This window comes from Sander lucioperca, chromosome 15 (genome assembly GCF_008315115.2).
Source record: "Sander lucioperca isolate FBNREF2018 chromosome 15, SLUC_FBN_1.2, whole genome shotgun sequence".
NCBI classification, from domain to species: domain Eukaryota; kingdom Metazoa; phylum Chordata; class Actinopteri; order Perciformes; family Percidae; genus Sander; species Sander lucioperca.
In genome coordinates this window covers 12,962,681-12,982,777 of record NC_050187.1, presented here as the reverse complement: position 1 = coordinate 12,982,777, position 20,097 = coordinate 12,962,681, and the positions used below count along the sequence as shown (strand labels likewise).

At 40.3% G+C, this 20,097-nt stretch overlaps 1 protein-coding gene across 1 annotated transcript in view; it reads right to left on the bottom strand.

The window, feature by feature from the left end:
* plpp4 (phospholipid phosphatase 4) overlaps positions 1 to 19,541 on the bottom strand; it is a 48,472-nt gene extending 28,931 nt beyond the window's left edge. The window contains exon 1 of the mRNA XM_031284247.2: positions 19,041 to 19,541. Coding sequence (XP_031140107.1) covers positions 19,041 to 19,132 — 92 coding nt within the window. The 5' untranslated portion in view covers positions 19,133 to 19,541. The remainder of the gene's footprint in view (positions 1 to 19,040) is intronic.
* Positions 19,542 to 20,097: the final 556 nt, after the last annotated feature.

The following is a 20,097-nucleotide window of genomic DNA, read 5'->3' as shown; positions in this document are numbered from 1 at the left end:
AGCAGTGACCACAATTCGGTCTAAGGAGCCTGATTCGACCTTCCTTCAAGGAAAAACAGCTGATTGTGGTCCATCTCACAATGATGCACTACAGGTTGCAATGGACACCTCAAATTTCACTATGGCAATCTATTTTCAGATATTTTCACCATCACTGCTGTGGAGGATGACTTGCTCCAAATTAAAATGCCTTTTCGACATGTAATAATATTCCTCCATACTTTTGGAGAATTTGTATCCAATCTCCTCCAACAAATCCATACCGCCCTCAAAGGATTTCCCTTGGCTCTTCTATACATGTCATTTAGCTGACGCTTTTATCCAAAGTGACTTACAATTGCTTCTCTTCTTTTCTTTTCCAACCATCATTATTACAGTAAAAGAAATACTCCAATATGGTTTAGATGCACTTTAAGGGCTCCAGGCTCCAAACGTGAAACACAGGCTTCATCCTTGATTCCATGGATGGACGAGCATAAATTAATTTTAATTTTGTTGTAATTTACAGGCTGAGATAAAAGCAGTATGGAGCGCATCATTTACAGGCTGGTGGTGACGGAGTATGCATTTGTCTGAGGGAAGGAGGAAGGAAGGATAATGTGGAGGACATTCACATTAGTAGAGCTAATGTCAGAGCTTGGAGAGGTAATGACATACACAGCATGCACCCCAATTTATCCTGCTGGGAAATAATTGTAATCACATTTGTTCAAAGAGAGAGACGGAGAGGGTGGAAGGGGGCTGTGGGCTGCATTCTAGTAGAAACAAACTCAGAATTGGCCCATTCAGACAGGTGAAATGTCTGCATAACAGCAGGAGTGTCATTTAAGGCTTATGTTTGTGGCAAATTTCCTGTTATGTTTGCCCCCCTTTTTTCTGCTTATTTCCTTATTTTCTTAAAACCCTTTCAACACTTTCTGTAGATAACTATGAGGGCAGGAGCTATAGAGACATTGAGAAGAGACAGATAAGGGAATAAAGAAATAGTGAGAAACACCAACCATGTCGAAAAAATAATCTCTCCAAAATGCACAAAAGAAGTGTAAAAAGGATCGGACTCTCATCAGTGCTACAAAGAGATCCAAGGCCTTCTGACATCATCTCTGGCCAGAATAGATCTCTAAGTGCCCATAAACACAAGGCACACAAAAAAGCCCTGAACTCAACACCGCCTGCTGGCTGCCTGGGGAGCACCTCATTTTGTTTTATCTGCTTCGGTTTGCTCTGTGTAGAGACGTTATTGAGCAAAGGCATAATGGCTTATATAGGGGCCAAAACATTATAGATTAACTGACATGGGTTAGAAGGTGAATGTGTGAAGTTGTTAGATAACCGCTGTTGGCATCACACGTTTCAAATACTTTAGATTTATAGTAGTGGGAAGCAACCTTTTTCTGTAAATGGTTTAATTTATGTTCAATGACCACAAGGTGCGCGATACGCCACATACATTCACATCAATTCACATAAAGAGCAGTCCATAACTACACCTAAGTCTTAGTCTTTAAATCTTCACATCTGACCTTTTCTAACTCAGGAACTTTTTAGCTTTTTGTCTCTTTCCTAATCCTCTTCATTAAAGCTCTGCAATTTGGGCCAATACATCATCACCGATTCCTATCCATCTCTGCTGGATGTATATTCTAATTCGACGAGTGCAGCCACAGCCAAGGATATAAAACTGAATTGCTGAAACACTTCGGAGATTTAGCATACAGCAGCATCACGGACAGTAGGAGCAGCTGATTAAAAGCTCTTGATTTACAATGCACTGCAGAATCTGTGGCTATGTCCTTGGGAATACATATCTTCTGCTGTGCCACAACGACAGAAAGTAAAAAAAGAAAAATCTAGAAATTCCTCCTTAGTTGGATATGCTGCAAAGCAATGACGCATACAGAAGAGTGGAATAACTTAGTTGGATTAACTTCAGGCAAGCTCCTATTTTCACTAAACTAAGTGTGAAAGTAATCTTTTGGCTGATTGTCTGTGTGTGTTGCTGTCTGTGTGTATTTTCGTGCATCAGCCTATCTCAGATATATCCAAACAGGAGCTGAGATTCCATCTATATCGATCGCATTATATCTGCTAGCAGGGGCTGGTCGAGCGAGAACCAAACACTGAGAGCCCTTATTGAACTACGGTCACACAGCGTTTATCTACAGGTTCAGGAGGCCGCATAGCAGCTCCACAGCTGCATAGCTCAGTTAGCAGACAGAGCATGTGACCTTCACCTCTCAAAATAAATTTTAAATATGAGGGAGCTTTGCAATGTCCACGATACAGAGGTGCAGAGCCCCTGACAGAGCGAGAGGTCTGTTCGGATGTCTAAGATTTAGCTCGGGGCAAGTCTTGTCCTTCCCCAGTGGTAAGGTTGAGCTGTTTTCCTCACCTTGTCACTCTTTCACCGCTGCTGTTCACAGGAGTACTACAGTGATGCAACCAGTGACACGTTCAAAAGGATGCAGTGCATTGTGTCAATACACATTTGATTGCATTTGCACTCTCATGAGGTGCACATTTGGGCAATAGGAGCGAGCTGTGTGGGTTTAGAGAAGGGACTGAGGGAGAAAGAATTGGAGCTGGCCATCTGCTAGATCTTGGATAGAATTTGAACTGACTTTTCCCTCCAGATCAGATCAGAGGTGGGCAATCATCACAGCCTTTCTCTCACTCTGATGGCACCCACATGTCATCCTCTACTTATTTCTCCAGTCATTTAATCATATAGCAGGGAGCTATTGAAAAAGTGATTTATGAGATTTACAAGCTATTAGAATGAGAGGATGTGAAGAGCCCTGGGGGAAATTCCCATCCGTCTCTGTTCAGTGCATCTTCTGGTTCATTTACCATTGGTAAAGTCCCATTCCTCCTCTTACTCGCCATCAAATCTAACTGGAGAATTGGGCTGGTCAATAAAGCTAAATGGTCAGTGGTGAAGAGCTTGGGCCTTGGGAATGTTGTATTGGTAGAAAAATGAGGAGGGATTCAAGCAGAAATAATAAGAGATGTGAAGAGAGAGAATTGTGGAGCAGACTGTTTTCTGGCTTTCTGATTCCTGGCTGGGTTGTGTCCCAGTGGCGGCCTGTCTGTGTGTACAAATCAGCAACAAACTGCTTGGATGGACACCTTAAAGTCTGAGCAGATTGTTTTTTTTCTTTTTTACTTTTTTCTTTTAAGTCGTAAAGTATTTGATGTTACATCACAAAGCTGATGATGACACAGTGCCAAGGTTATAATCGTTAACGAAAACGAACGAAATAACGAAAACTAGGTGGGAAAAAATGTTAACTGAAATAAAAATAACTAACTAACTAAAACTGTAATGTCTGTTTGCAAAACTAACTAAAATTAAATAAAATTATCGAGTAAATGTCCTTAGTTTTCGTCTATGTCAATGTCTTTCATAGAGCAAATAACGTTATATCTTTCAGAGTTGACATTTCCGACCATAGACCTGTTTTATACAGTCTATACCATAGACATGTATATAGTTTCTGACTGGGAACCCAAAAATTCCGACATTCCATGTCAAATTGAACATAACACAGTCCATATGCCCCTCGTCTGGCATCATGGCGGTACCGAAAGTCGGAAGAAAGTGGCAGAGACCTATTTGATAATGACTGTGTCAGATAAAAGCAAGTGCCTTGCAGTGGAAGGTGGTAAAATATGTGGATGATTTATTAAAGGGAAAAATCCCACGAATTTGAAAGTACATTTGAGAAGCGCGCACAAGGAGGCTAACCTAGCTTACCTTAACAAGGTAAAGGAGAACGCAAAGCCCCCTTCCCCCGAAACAGAAGCTAACAGGTACAGGGCATGGATGTATGGATACAGGGCCAGGCAGCATGACAGAGACAACCGCAGGACAGAGAACACTACAGGTTAGTAAATACGCAGGAACATTAAAAGCGTGAGGAAGCGTGGGTTAATATGTGCATTGATACTGGGATGTCTACACAACTGTGTGACTCGATTGACTTCAAAAAGGTCGCCACTTTACTCGAACCAAAGTTCAAAACACCCGTAACAACAAAACATCATGTACAGTATGTCTTCTTTAGTCTATTGTCTATTTAGGTTTTTTCCTGGAACACGTCACTTACACATTTTCCACTTACTGCGGCATCTTGTGTAGACTGTTTCCATATTTGTGCTCATCATATGTACATTTTATGTAACTTACGGGTGTTATTGTTGAATACATTGTGAATAGCCTACATATTTCTAAAATGGTATGATGTTTTTGTTGAGTTATTACACAATACTTTTTCTGACCTTTTTGAATCTTGCCCCTGACAAATAACCCATATTACAAAAAAAGACTAAAACTAACACTAAAACTAATAAAACCTAAACTAAAACTAAGCATTTAAAAAAAAAAAAAAACTAAACTAGCAAACCCGCTTTAAAAACTAATTCAAACTAAACTGAATTTGAAAACAAAAAGTCAAAACGAAATAAAAATAAAAACTAATGAAAAATGCTAAACTATTATAACCTTGCACAGTGCATATATTAATGTTTGCATGAAGAACCATAAAGGCAGGGTGGCGTAGAAGGACAAAGACAATGTAAGTCACCATTAGCATCATGTTACAATCAGAACAGCATTGTAATAGAATGTATAAATCACAAGAGTAGTTTGACATTTTTGGGAAATGTAGTTCTCTTTCTTGCCGAGAATTGGATGAGAGAATCAATACCACTCTCATATCTGTCCGGTAAATATGAAGCAACAGTCAGCAACCGGCTAGTTCAGCATAAAGACACAGGGGGAAACAGCTGGCCTGGCTCTATCCAAAGGCAAAAAAATCTGCCTATCAGCACCTCTAAAGCTCACTAACTAATGGTATCTTGTTTGTTTAACCTTTTAGGCAAGGCAAGGCAAGGCAGCTTTATTTGTATAGCACATTTCAGCAACAGGGCAATTCAAAGTGCTTTACATAAAACATGAAAGAACAGTTAAAAACGATTAAAAAATTAAACAACAAGTTAACCGAGTCCAACTTGGGCCTCCCAGAGGACTTATGTTAAATGAACAATCCACCCATCTTGGAGTGGAAAAAGTATTTTTATTTTTTTTATTTTAGGTACAATATAATGTGTGGTAAGCTAAGCAAAGCAGGTGCTGACTGTTTGTTTCATATTGACTGTACAGATCTGAGAGTGGTATGGAACTTCCTAACTAACTCAAAGCGAGAAAGTGAATATTCCCCAAAATGTTGAACTACTGTGTTATGTTATTTGGCAAATCATACAGAGTTAACAGAAACAGATTAGTGTTCCAAAAGCAACATTAAATGCCAGCTTGCTGTATAGGGTTCTATTACAAGGTACTAAGTGCACCTAATGATAAGTAATGTGGGTCATGTTTTTTTGTCTATTTTGCATACGTACATTAAATGGATATATTTTCACAGCGCAACTCAACTCACATCAGCTTTTTCAGAGTTGTGCATCTGAGAAATGTGCTGAGTCACAATGGTTTAACCACCAGAAGAGAAATTTGTAATGATTGGTGGATGAGAGTCACAGCAGGTGAGCTGCGGTTTATCACATAGCCACAACTTACACAGTAAACACAGCTGAAAGGAAAAAGTACAGCACAGGTTTTGCTCAAGTTTCCGTTCCTTACTCGTCACAGAAAAAAAAAAAAAATCCTGCGTTTGCTGTTCCAGCAAAATCAAATCTAACTCCTTTGGCTCGGCCTGATTAAAATAAAGACAACCACAGGTATCTACGATTTAATAAATTCACTGCGACTCGATGAGAGGTGGGTCACAGTGGAGAAAGAGGGGAGCCGACTGACAGACTAAGGATACATTCTTGATTTCATTATGTTGTTTTATTTGATTCATTATTGGACCTGTAGACCAGAGCAAAGCACTGCTGCCCTGGCAACTAATATGTGTTTATATGTTAATTGTAGAGGGCCTGGGGATAGCTGTGCTTTTTAGGAATGGAAGTTTCAATCATGCAAACAATCTACATAGAAGATTGCCTTAGGATTACAGGAGACTACATTCAGGACATTTGAGGCTGCATTTAAATGGCTGGAAAGGAATCATACAGCGGGGGAATGTGTAGAAACAGAAGGTATTAAGCCTGGAGGTGAGGTTGTGTGGCAGGTTATGGCGGTGGATTCAAAGGCTGAAGTTTGGAGACACAACTAAGGGAAACTACACTCATAATATGAATATCCTCATCTGAATTTGCCATACAGCAAACTGCATAGCAATTATAATCACATTCAATCAACATAATCTGGGACGTATTCAAAAAGGACATTTGTGTATTTTCCTAGAGGCTTCTTATACTGTACTCTGAAGTCAGAATTCTGCGAGTGCAATAAATGTCACATCCCATCTCTCTGTCTCCGTTTGTGTTCGTGGTAACAGTCGAGGCCTTTGACCGAACGTGTCCGGAAAGCATAGCACCGGTCCTGTCACAGGCAGGGGAGCGAGGAGGGGCGTGGGATTGATACTGAGTGACACTCAGCTAGCTCTGGCTTCCCTCGAGATATCCCTCGAGTTGGCTAAATGGGAGAGAAAAAAAGAAAATGTCATCCTTGTCACGCTGAACCCTGCTGGGGGATACAGTGGAAAATGCAGGGTCATTTTAATTTCAATAACCTATTCATATTGGATAATTCAAGAAGATGTATTAAAGAAGCTAGTATATAATGAGAAGCAAACAAGGGCTGGCTTGGTCAGAATACAGGTGTCTGTTCCCGATAAAAGCCCCAGAGACACTTTGAGAAAGGTCAGAGACACATATTTGAGACAGGCATTAGGAAATGCAGTGGTCTGAAGCTGGCAGGACATAGCCAAAGGGACACAGAGGGATTCAGGAAGCCTGGCGGCGGTGGTGGCGGCGGTGGTGGGGGTGGGCATGCAAGATAAGTTTCCAACCCACAGCAGGAAAGCAAGGAGCCAGGCTGCCACGCGCAGATGATTTGCCAGCAGGCTTTGCAAATGCTCCACAGGTGTTAGCTTATATTCATTGAGCTTGCTGAGTAAACGTATCGACTTTACCGGCCCACTGGAGTCGAATCATCAATTGTGGTGTGCTTTCTCTCGATCTTTTATATACGAAAAAAACTTTGGAGGGTCTTATATAGTACAGAGTACTTCTGTAATGAAGTGTTGTTAAATTGTCTGGTGTACCCCACTTTTCTTCTCATCTACATGAACTTTAGCCATTCATTTCCTATTTTTCCACTATGCATGATGATGACTAGTCATGGTAGAATGAACTATTGCTTTAACTATGAATTGCAGTGTAGGTAGAAAAAAGTGATTTCCACAGCATCCTTAAAAAAAGTCGTGTTTTGGCAACAATTCAATCTATTGAGGCTACCATTTATTAAGAAATTGGCATCTCGTTCTCTTCAAGTGATTTAAAAATGGCTGCTCTAGGAAGAAGCATAATTCTAAGTACCTGGCAGCAATACCTGATGTTTATCATTGATGTTTTAGTTTGGCACTCTGCTGTCAACCTCCACTGTTGTCTACACAATACGTAAATAACTGCTTATGAACTGTGCTTATTTGTTTTATGGTGGATTGTTTCTTTAATAACTGGTATGAAATTAAACTATTTGCACCTACTGTACATTTAGGACGAGAGTTTGTTCCAGCTACGCTCACCCCAGTGCTCTGTAATTATCCTGCAACCTTTAGATAACCCAGTCACTGAAGTGTGAATACACGTGGGAATTATGTATTAATCAGTTAACCTTAAAATGTTTAAATCTACAGGTCAAATCTGAGTTTCACTACATTCCCTGGCTTTGACATTTACAATTATTAAAACATAAAAACATGACTGCTGAGGCACGGATAATGAAATCTGCAGGCAGAATAACTGACACCTGTGGTCACCACAGAGGTTAATGTGTCTGTGTACAGCTCAAAGCGAGCACCTAGCATTTCAAATCTCAACAGAAGGTATATAAAGAAACTGCGACTGTGCATATGTGTACTTTTTTGTATATAAAGTAAGGCCTTGAGGGTAACCATGCTTGGACTGTTAAAAAAAAAAAAATACACAGAGACACCCTGATCACATTCACCTGCAGTGATGGTGGACACAGATATGGGACTGGGACACAAGGCTGACATTTATCAGTGTTGTCATGGTCATTGTTCATTCGAGCAAATATCAAAGTCGACAACGACAAGAGAGAGATTCCAGCCTTGTGCTCTTTGTTAATTCAAAGCGAGGTTGAAAATACACACCCCTGAACAGCATCTGCAGAGTGCTAAAGCTGCATTAGCAGCATCAGGAGCCAGGGTGCACTGATAGATGCCCACAGACACACACACACACACACACACACAGACACACACACAACCATGTACACATGCTGTCACACTCACAGATACAAACTGAAGACAATTCGATACACAATTACTTTTTTCTTCTTCTTACAAACATGAACAAATACACAAACATACACAAAGTGATGTTATACTTTCACGGATCTATAATCACTTACAATACATCTGCTGATCTGTATTAGTAAGTGTATTGAATGTTCTCTCACTGTGACACTCACTTTCCTTGCCTCAGGCTATTTCAGTTTCATTGCTACGGCTTGAATTATTTTTTTCCCCTTCCTGGTTATTTGTTTGTTTTGTGTCAAGCACTCTTCTCTGTCATTAATTTTAATATCCTTTGTCATTTTGATTGTTTTTCTCATTTTCCTGTGATGTTGTTTTAGATTTCCACAATCTGCATGTGCAAACAAACAATACCCGAGGATAGTAGTAAGAATAAAAAATATTCCCATTGCACATGCCACTAACACACAAGGATGTAAGGATAAATCCCAGCTAAAGCCCTGTACACTCAAATAGGTGTTTTCTTTTACTCTTGCTGATTAACCTGTTTAAGAAAACAGCTTGGTGAAGCCATGTGGCGTGGGCAGAGTGTCACAGAGTGGGACCCAGCCAGCCAGCTCAGGAGTGACCTATTTTTATTACCTCTTATGTCAATCGCATGATGCAGAATATTGTCTCCCAATGAACAGACATTTTGGAAATGATTGATGGCTAAAAAGAAGAAAGTATTGACCTTATATCCTTGGCTTCTGACAATTTGGTGGAAATCAGTTTAAACCTGGGGATTTCAAACTGTTATGGGGGTTGCAGGGTGCATGCGGAGGGGGAAAATGAGATACAGATACTGCTCAAGGTGAAAGAGGCAGGCAGCATGCCAGTGTCCTTAAAACAACGGGAATTAAATTATTGTAGTTTAGCTCGCTGATTTGGCACGTTTAATCAATACGGTCGGATGATAAAGGCAACAAAGCTAACAAAATGAGAGAAAGAGAAATATGCTAATGAAGCCCTCTCTCAGGCATTACACACCCACACAGCTTTGAAAAGAGCTCTTATCAGCCAAAATAATTGAAATCACCTGTGATTTTAATTTGTGTTGCCTAAATGTAACTAGTTCCATTTCACAGCGTTTACTAAGTGTTTAAAATTGTGCCCCGTTGGGTTAAATAGAATGGTCACATTACGACGGTCACATAATTAAACCGCCACCATGTGGCAGTAAATAAAAGCGCCGTATGTGTCGTTTTGGGAGTCTTTGGGAATCGACCTGTAATGTCGTGTTGGTACAGTATGAGGATGTGTTGGTTTACTTGGAGGTGCAGTGTAGGATTTTTAACTGCTGTTACTCGGTCTCAACGGCTGCATTACAGTAAAGCAACACAATTAAAATAACTATATGGCCCTGCATGCTTGGTCACCATTTGAAATGTGTTTGAAGTAGAGATGTAATATAAATAGCATAAATGAAGGGTCTGTTTCATTTTAGTTTAAAGGAACCTGTGCACTGTTATTTTGCACCCCGGCCCATTACGGCTTTCACCTGAAAAGAATGGAGTCGTCATTGAGAAGTCAGCATGAGAATTTGGGGTTTGCCTTATGACACAACTCTAATCATAGTTGAGCTGTCATTCAGTGTGGTGTCCACTGTTCAATATGTGCTTCCTTCAGCTGTCAAGACTAAAATATGTGTGTAATAAAATGAGCTGTTGCATGAGGAGGGTCTGGTCTTTAAATGTATCAATAACAACCACGCCTGTTCCCAGCTTTAGCAAACTTGTAAAGCTGATGCAAATTCAATGGATACAAAACGCAATGGCTGTTTACCTCAAAGTTATAAAAGTTGTCAGAGACAATGTCTCTACCTCTTTCCTCCCGCTGACTATAACACACTTTATATGCAGTATTGAGTCACCTTTCTGTGGCAAAAAGTGAGCTATCACTCTTCAGTGCATTGTCTAAAGGAAACCACGGAGGAGTCATCAAGGAAAGAGTCTGGTCTGACAGCAAAACCCAGAGGCCTGAGAGAGAGAGACACACACACACACACACACACACACACACACACACACACACACACACACACACACACACACACACACACACAGACGCGATGAAGGCTTCTCCAGAAGGGGCTTGCTTGTTATATATTTTGAGATTTGGGCCAGGAGACTGCTGCATGTGTGTGTGTGTGTGTGTGTGTGTGTGTGTGTGTGTGTGTGTGTGTGTGTGTGTGTGTGTGTGTGTGTGGGAGGAGGGCTCTTTCATCTCCTCAGCCCCTCATCTGTCTTTGTACAGATAAGAGTATAAAGCTGGAAATGACAATAATGGAGCAGCTCTAAGAAAATACCTGAGAAAGGTGCAATGGAGAGAAGAAGTAACAGAGAGAAGGTGAGAGAGAAAGAGAGAGAGAGAGAGAGAGAGAGAGAGAGAGAGAGAGAGAGAGAGAGAGATGAATAGAATAGAAATATCACGATGGGAGAAAGTGTAATGCAGTGCAGGGATCTTTCTCTCTCCTCCGACAGGAACAAATAATTCATCATTTACTAGACTAATGGGTACATTCTTACGGAACATTTCTAGACAAATGGTGTTGGCTACAGCACATACCATACATATAATAGCATGTCTCTATAATATTATTGTCATCAATTACATCTCCTGGGCTTGGAGTTGTTAAAGTGTTATCTACATATTCGTAATCGTTTGTGACATGATTTTCATTTTCGACATCAAGATTGTGAATTTATTTTTTTCGGGGTAAAATAAATGGGATTAAACAGATTAATTTGCAGCATTAAGAACTTCTTCCAAAGTATCAGAAATGTACAATTTAGTTGTATGACAGTAGCAGCTATATTCCATTTCATTTAGGAAAATGCCTACCAGCATAAGCACAATCCCCACTGTGACTGTGGTCTTAATGACTGGATTCTTGATTAATTGCCCCCTGTAAACATGGCGCCGTCTGATACATTTTCTTAATTTCACTTTGTAATGCGAGCTATAGGGGTGGGCTTGGATTTCAGTCAGTTTTGGGATGAAGACTGCAACAAAATATGAGAAAATTTGATTATTATACATGTCAATAATGACTACACCATTTAGTTGAGAAAATTGGTTACGGTTTCTCCCAAATCTTTTTGTGATACCGGTGCAGACTGGATGTAACCGAAGATGAAACGATGATGTCATAAACTCACAAGAATTATGCAAAAATATGCAAAATTATGCAAAAATCTATGTATTTCTATTTTCTGTGTGTATAATCGTAGTGGCCAGTTTATATAGGTACATCAAGGTTGTACTGTCATGAAGGTTATAAACTTAATAAACTGGCCACTCAGTGTTGTTGCAACTACACAAGCAATACTTTAAGAATTTGTAAGTACTTTTACTTTACTTGAGTATTTCTATTTAATGCTACATTATATTTCTACTGCACACATTTCTGAGGGAAATATTGTACTTTTTACTACTACTTTTATTTGACAGCTGTAGTTTTTTTTGCAGATTCAGATTAGTAATAGAAAATATAACATATGAATTATGATGTATTATTATAGATTTAGCAACCCAGCAGTGCATACATGTGTTAACATTTGCCCCATCTTTACCAGCTGCAACATATAAGTGATGCTTAAGCCTGTTTTACAGTTCTGCGGAGGCTCCACGCAGAGCTTTCACTGTAGCCTACGTAAGTGGCCTGATGTTTATACTTCTGCGTTGGTGTGTGCGTCGAGCCGGCATGTGTGTGTGGGGAGTAGGTGATAGAGCGAGGGAGAAGTGAGAGAGTGACGGCGTTTAGCTTTGGAGAGAGTACCGACTCTAGAGTGATAGTGAGAGAAACAAAGTGTCTCCTCTGTGTTTTCTGACCAAGGTGGGAAATCTGTAGCATGAAAAGTTAACCCTCTCCTTGATTTCATTTTGTCTATGGAGAAGGAGAACCGGGAAATGAGACAGGGGAAATGCAACGCTACCAAGCCACAGCCAAGCGACGTGCGTCGCTGCGACGTGTAGTGAAATTTTTCGAGAGGTGCACGTCAGGCTACGGGCATAGGGTCCAGCGTAGACGCAGAGGGGTCTGTGGGGGTACGCCATCGATTCTACGCACAACCATAAAACGGCCTTTACACATACATGAATCAATAATTATAATCTAATTATATACATTAATATATTGTGGCTCAGGTGGTAGAGTGGTAGTCTACCAATTGGAAGGTCGGTGGTTTGATCCCTGGCACTGCACTCCCATAGCGAAGTGTCCTTGGGCAAGACACTGAACCCCGAATTGCTCTCGGTGTGTGAATGTTTATCTGGAACTTTTTTAGATAAAAGTGTCAGCTAAAGGTCATTAGTTATTCTGAAATGGGCCATTCTGCATAATAACTGCATTTTAATTCTAATGCTTTTATACTTTTACTAAATATAATTTTGACTTTTACTTGTACCAGATATTTAGTCATAAACCAACGTATTGGAAAAATTAAAAATTTCACCTGATGATGGTGCTAAATTAAAAGTTAAGAGATCACCACAGGGACATGCACATCTGAACACAATTTTAAGGCAGTGCATCCAATAGTATTTTTTCTGCCTACATTTCATCATCTAATGGATAAATCGACTCACGGGGCAATCTCCGTAAAAACGGTTTTCCTTTAAGAAGAAATGGTGAAAATGGCCCATGGAGAGTAACTGAGTGATCTAATGCCCGTGGAAGGATAAAGACATGGGGTTGGATAGATGACAGCAGGGACAGCGAGACATAATGAGCTGATCAAACGATAGTGGAGAATGAAATGCCAGAGTAGCTTAGAGCGGTGACAGACTGGGCTGTTAAGGAATCCCTGGTCTTGCTGTGATAGTCTGCTGCCTCTGTTCTCATTGGAATAATGCTTATTTCTGTCACAGCACCTGCAGAGTTTGTTGATCTAAACTATCCTTCAGCTAATTTCACAAACAGTTCCATTCTGTCCATCCTTTCTTTACACAATTACTCTTTTCTCTGATTTGGCCTTGTCTGTTTGTGCATTTTTCCATCCATCTATATTCCATTATTTCATCGTTTTTTTTCACAGATTCTGAGTTCATTATGGTAAATAATTAAAAACCTTGTACCTCTGGCTTTGTTTTCCATCTATGTATTTCCTCTCATTCTTTCATCTGTACTTGTCGAATTATCTCTCTTTTGTTTGGTTTAATTGGATGTCCCTGACTGCCTTTTTCAAAAGCTATGACCTAAGTAATTCAGCAGGTTGATTTTGCATAATCAAGTACAACAATAGGTGTTATCTCTGTACTGTTTCAGACAAAGATCAATAAATGAACATGAACTGGAGGACACACTCGGTCATTGTCTTCCCTCTGTCTATGGTCAATCCAGTTGGAATGTGTTTCCACCTCCCTCCAGCCACAGTCAGTTGTCAAGCCTGCAATCTCATTTTTTCCTTCATATTCAAGATAATAAGGGTTACAGATTGCATGACCTGTGATTCAGTGCCTCAGATGTTGGCTGCCAAAATTACAAAACCTGGCAAGAGAATACACTGTAATAATCACGCATGCAGTGAAAAGTAAACAAAAAGCAGATGACTCTAGTTTTAAGAGTCACATTCTGGAAAAGTAATTTCTGACCACAATAGAAGACCAAAACAAACTTGAGGTGTATGTATGTCACAAACAGAGCAACACAGGTAGGTATTCATTGGAGTCCTCTTTCTCACCACCTGTTCCAGTGATCACGTGCCTTTTTTTGGTCAACCAGCTTCTGAGAAAAATGCCTGGTTCTGAATGCTAGATGTTGGGCTTTCTTCATCAGCAACTCTTTTACTTCAGCTCTCTGCCATTACCCGCTGTGCAGCTATCGTAAAATCAGCTTGAGTGAGCTTGTTTTTGCTGGAGATTTTGCCCATGGGAAGAGCCGTTGGGACTAAACCATGCAGACAAGTGAGATAAAAACAAAGAGCTGAAAGCTTCAGGGCTGCAGAGTGGAGTGCATTTTCTGGGGGATTGGGATCGGCAGTATTACCAAGCCTTTCAGATTACAGGGATTTATATTAAACACCATTTAATAAATCTTTAAAGTGGCACTCACACCTGTGGCCTTTGGCTGAACATTTCCTTTCAGGAAATATCTTTACTTACATCCTATTTAAAGATTCAACTATTTTCAAAATTTCTGTCAGTGAAGTTAGCGATAATTTAGAGTGTTTTAGTGTCAGTACATTACCACAAAAATGTACTTATAAAGTAATTAAATCAAACCCAATTGTTTAATCTATTTATGGTCGCATTTCTTTCTGCAATAGTCATTCAATGTATTAATATTCTGTAATTACGTCTTAATATATTCTAGTTTTTATTAGGAGTGGCGGAGTCCGCCATTCCCGCACTGAATTCAGATCGCTCACCTACAGTAAACACTAGGGATTTTTTTGAACAGGAAAACTATGCATGCATGTAATCTAGCGCTATAACTGCCTCACTGTTTACTTTTCGCTTCCTGTACATCCTATCAGAGCTGTATTATGCTACTGCTAATGCCAACCCAACCTCCTGCTGCTGCTTTACATTAAAAGCATTACATTACATAGCCCTACTGAGAAATACAGAGTTGTGTGGAGCTGATAGGCTCAATTAGCTTTGTATCAACTCATTTGGCAATGGCTTGAATGTAACGGACATTCATTAATATAAAATAGTTGCACACTATAGTTTTTACAGGCAAGCTAAACAATCCACTTATTCTTAAACAGTCTAAGGCCTGACATTCCACTCTTCACCAACATCTCACAAGACTTCCAGAGCCTTGCCAAGGCTCTGGGCTGAATCCCAGGGCTGCTCCTAAGCCTTGCCCTGAGAGGAGAGGATGATATGCAGTGAGGAGAACTCTGTTTTGAAGGATGACTGGTGTTGTTTTTCGAGCACACGCTGTTATCATCAATTGACAACAACTATATTATTATCCTTAAAATTCCAAGATCAGATCAATGTCAGAGGGTATGTAGCTCGTCTCATATCGGACATTCGGGCATGCTTCAATGCAAATACATGCAATAAAAGAAAAGTCCTCCTCAATCACTATAATTTTCTGCAATAAAAGAGAGCTTAAATTCACATTGTTACCCCTGGCACAAACATCTATTCTATTTTGTTATGTACATCAGCCTGTAAAACAGCTGATCTTTTCCTGACCAAATCGCTCCATCGCAAAGCTTTTAGATTGCCCTGATAAAGAGTTCTCAGAGTGGGTTTTGGTGCCTCTCTATTGGCTATGCCTCAGGTTTTAATCTGCAACATCTCAAAACAACCTAGATCCTTCTAACTCCACGTCCTCCATCTTATCTTCCACCTCTGTCTCTTTCTTTTTGTCCATGTATCCTTCTTGCTTTGTCTCCTGTTCTCCCTTGAGCCAGTATTCTTATAGTTACTGGAATCCATCTGTTTATTCAAGTGTCCAACTATGAGCTGGGGAACACACACATAGAAACTTGATTGATTGAGGACAAGAGCTCCGCTGCACAGCCACTCAAGGAAGAAATGGCTTTGTTGTATTTGTCTCAGCTCTTGCTTGATTTGCTCCAGATTACAAGAAAGGTAAAATAGCACCAAACTCATTATCCTCCCTTTGTGTAGCTAACCGCAGGAGAAAAAGAACTCTGATGCAATTTTCAGCTTTTGTTTTTTTCCAAATTTTAAATATCTATTTTCATTTACATTGCATCATTGTGACTCCTGGGGTTCCCACCAAGCTATGATGACTACATGGCATTACCTGTTTGATAGCACAGGGTCAACCGTCACAGGCTGGGCCAGTCACTTAAGGTCAGTGCACCTCCTGAGGCCTGAAACAGACAGGCAACTTGGCAAGCAAGGGCAAAAAAATAAATTTTCCCTTAAAGGCAAGATATCTTTGACCAAATGTGGATGTGAGTAATGCAGGGAATTCAGGGCACTGGGTTTAAAATGTCCTCTCCTACAGAAACAGTCCTCAGAGAGTACAAAGACGTGGTTTACTGTGTGGCGGAGAAAAAAAAGAGCAGTTTGTGTGGGTGACCACGCACAGTGAGAATTATTTCAAAGACAAAAAGAATGACAGAACTTGCATGTGTTATCTCTGATTAAAGACACCTCTCTGATGCATTCATATCAGCTTATAAGCCCAAACTTAAGGACTCATTAATTCAATTTCAGCATCCCACAGTACATACAGTTACAGTACAGTACATGTTCATGATTGGTTCTTCCAGTTAGTCAAATGTAATACTGAGCTGCAGAGAAAGCAATACGATTGTAATTTGAATGGGAGAAGCAGGATTTTAACTAAGCAATAAAGCAAGGCAAGCAATACACGATTGCTAAATCTTTTTGGTAAACATACACGGATAAGGCTGCCATTTTCTTCCCAAGATAAAACTACAGTATATGACATCTACACTGAACAGCAGACACAAAAGACGACAGCTAAAAACTGCCCTTTACACTTCCAGTGAAGAAAACAGGCGATTCTAGTTGACCCCAATTATCCTGCCTTCACCTCGGGCTTTGAGGTGAGACAAGAACAGGGAACTGCTGCCCCACGGGGCACAGAGCTCTCTCTCTCTGATCTGCCAGGCACAAAGCTAGTTCAACACAAAAATTCCCCCAAGAAATCTTAAATTTCTGACTTAAATCAAATAAAAATACAATTAACTACATAATGGAATTTGGATTTTTTTGTTTCACCAGTATTTATCACTATCCAATCACAACTGTCCATGTCATGCTAAAATTTCAACATGTGCAGGTATGAAGACGACATGTACATGTGGCATTTGATGTTGCATGTCTGTATGCATGCATAGTCACGTAGAAGAAGTCAACTTGGCCGTGGAGCCATATTCATTTAATGTGTTAGTTTAAGAACACTGCTGTTAAGTACAAAGCAGATCAAGTTTACTGATAGGGGCCCCATTACAAACACGGTTTATTAGCCTTTTACATTGCTTTCTGTATAGCGAAGAGGGAATATGGGGAGTAAAATTCAATTAATTACAGCGATCAAGGACTTTTTGACAGGGGCTTCTGTGGCAGCATACAGCAGTTAGTTGATGATGATGATGATGATGATATTGTGTGAAATTGTTTTTTGTTTAGCCTCGAGCACTGACACGCAATAACAAATCAGCCACAAATGTGAAACCCGCAGACTCAGGCGTGCAAACACACAAAGGGCTACGCCAGAAGGCTTAATGCTTCCACCCTTGACATGTTTCATTCTTTGGTCTGATCCCTCCAGCTGAGTTTCCCCCAAACAATTTGAACATGCAGCATTAGGCTCTTCTTCTCTGTATAATCCTTTTAGACAGCACACATACAGCTGGACCACTTAGCCCAAAGACGGATGTTAACGATAAATGTACACATGCTATGTAAAGAGTGTAGCTGTTTAGTGTATGTTATGTTATGTTATGTTATGTTATGTTATGTTATGTTATGTTATGTTATGTTGTGTTATGTTATGTTATGTTATGTTATGTTATGTTATGTTCAGCAGTGCAAATGTACTGTTTGTGTGCTTATGTGCTGAGGTGTTTTTTCCTGTTCCCACACTGTTCTTATCTTTATGAGGATAGTCTGAGAGTTGCTTTTTTTCCCTCTCCTCATGTCATGCTGTATTGTCCCTGCGAGAGTTAAGAGAGAGTTGTTTTGACTATGGCCTCGGTGTGTCTGTGCGTGTTGCTTTAATGTGACATGCACCTACAGCACCAGGACAAATTCCTTGTGTGTGTAAACGTACTTGGCAATAAAGCTTTTTCTGATTCTGATTCTGATTTCTGATTCTGAACACTCCAAATCAGTAGGTATGATTTTTGACTTCTTTTTTTCTTCTTCCCACAGATGGAATGAAAGCCACAGCGAGGTGAGTCATTTCAGATGAAAGTAGCCTACCTTTTATCAGATGTTATTAAGCAGAAAGTTGATACATGACACAATCCTGATGCAAACAAAGCGTTTAATCACTCCAGGCTAGACAAACAATTCATATTTCATATTTATGTTAGTTTTGAAGGCTGCTGCCTGTGAGGCACAACCTTCTTTCTCCGCAAAGTGTCATTCTGCAAAAAGAATTATTTATTATTATTATTATTATTATTATTATTATTATTATTATTATTACGAAGTATTGAGCATAGATATCACTATATCACTGTGTTGGGCTTCCCTTAGATCTGTTTCTTGTGAAATGGTCAAAGAAGCTGCCTCTGTCTCTCTCTAGCCATCTCTAATCAGACCAAAAAAAATCACTATGATATTCTATATGACACGAGTGTGTCTATCATCAAAGAAAAGCTGGAATGGAGCTGAATAGTGAAACACTGATTTATGACATGAAGTAAAAAAAATGCTGCGGGATATTGAACTTGTTTTTGTTTTTTGCAACCTGTTAACTCAGCGTCTGTCTACTGTCCTATTCGTTCAGCAGTGAGCTGCCATTCAACTGCGGCTCAACACAGGGACCGTCCAGCACCACACCGCGGCAAATAGACCTGAATACAGGTGTTCTGTTTCTCAAGCATAGGCTACAAGGAACATGGATAACGCCAGTCATGGAACTGAATGCCATATAGCCAGGTCACATAATGCCAAAAAAAAAAAAAAAATGTTGTTCAGAGATCGGAAATCTCTGATGCTCGAGGCTTTACTTACACAAAAACTCCGAAAAGCAGAACTCGGATGCCAATCTCCAAAGCCAGCTCTCGCAGCACGTTTTTCCTGCGGTCCGGGGGCGACACGTTCATGATTGTGAGATAATCCGTCAAAGTGAAATAGCAAGACAAAGGCGGTCCCGGTCAGTTCTGATGCTTGTTCACTTTGTAATCCACCTGAACAAAGCGAGCGCTTTCCACAAGCGGTGCTCCCTAATCACTCATGCCGCGCGCCTCCATCGTGACTCGGTCACCTGAAGCGGTCTTCCCCTTTCTTTCGCCTTCGCCTATCTCCGCTGCTCTCCGTCTGCTTCAATCCCCCTCGGGCGATTTTCTTTATTGCAACTCTTTTGCTGACAGCTGCTGCTCCTTTACCGAGTGAATGTGTCCTTCCTCCACTCCATCAATTACTTCAACTGGGCTAGAGTTTGGAGTAGATATGGGAAAACATTAGAGGTGTAGGGGGAAGTGATGATGGGAGACAAGTGAAGAGAGAGGAGAGTCTGAGGCGAGTGTGTATGGAGTCAGAGTCAGAGTCTCTCTCTCTCTCTCTCTCTCTCTCTCTCTCTCTCTCTCTCTCTCTCTCTCTCATATCTTGGCTTCATTTTGGAGAATCAGATGACGAGAAGTTTCTGGAACACCACTCACTATAGCCTAGCCTACTTCACAGATGAATAAGTCCAGAGCTCCTATCCAGTAGTAATGCAGTAATACACTGTTATCAGCTGAATGTCTTCTTGTCTAGACTGAAGCCAAGATCCTGAAGCCAATCCTCCTGCAAACATCTCCTCATAAATAATGAAGCACTCATAGTCAATGTGACATAAACAAAGCAGAGAGGAGCAGGGAGACCGGGTACGGTTGTAACACTTTTTTCTTCAGCACCTAAAACTACCTTTTTTTTTTAGCCACACATCTGAAACTTTTAGGCAAAGTACCCACATTTGTCTACTACAAATGGCAACAATTTAAATTTCTTCAACTATATCACAGACTTTGTGAGATGATGAGAAATACAAGGTGGTCCTTTGTTAAGTAACACATAGCCTACTGGGGTA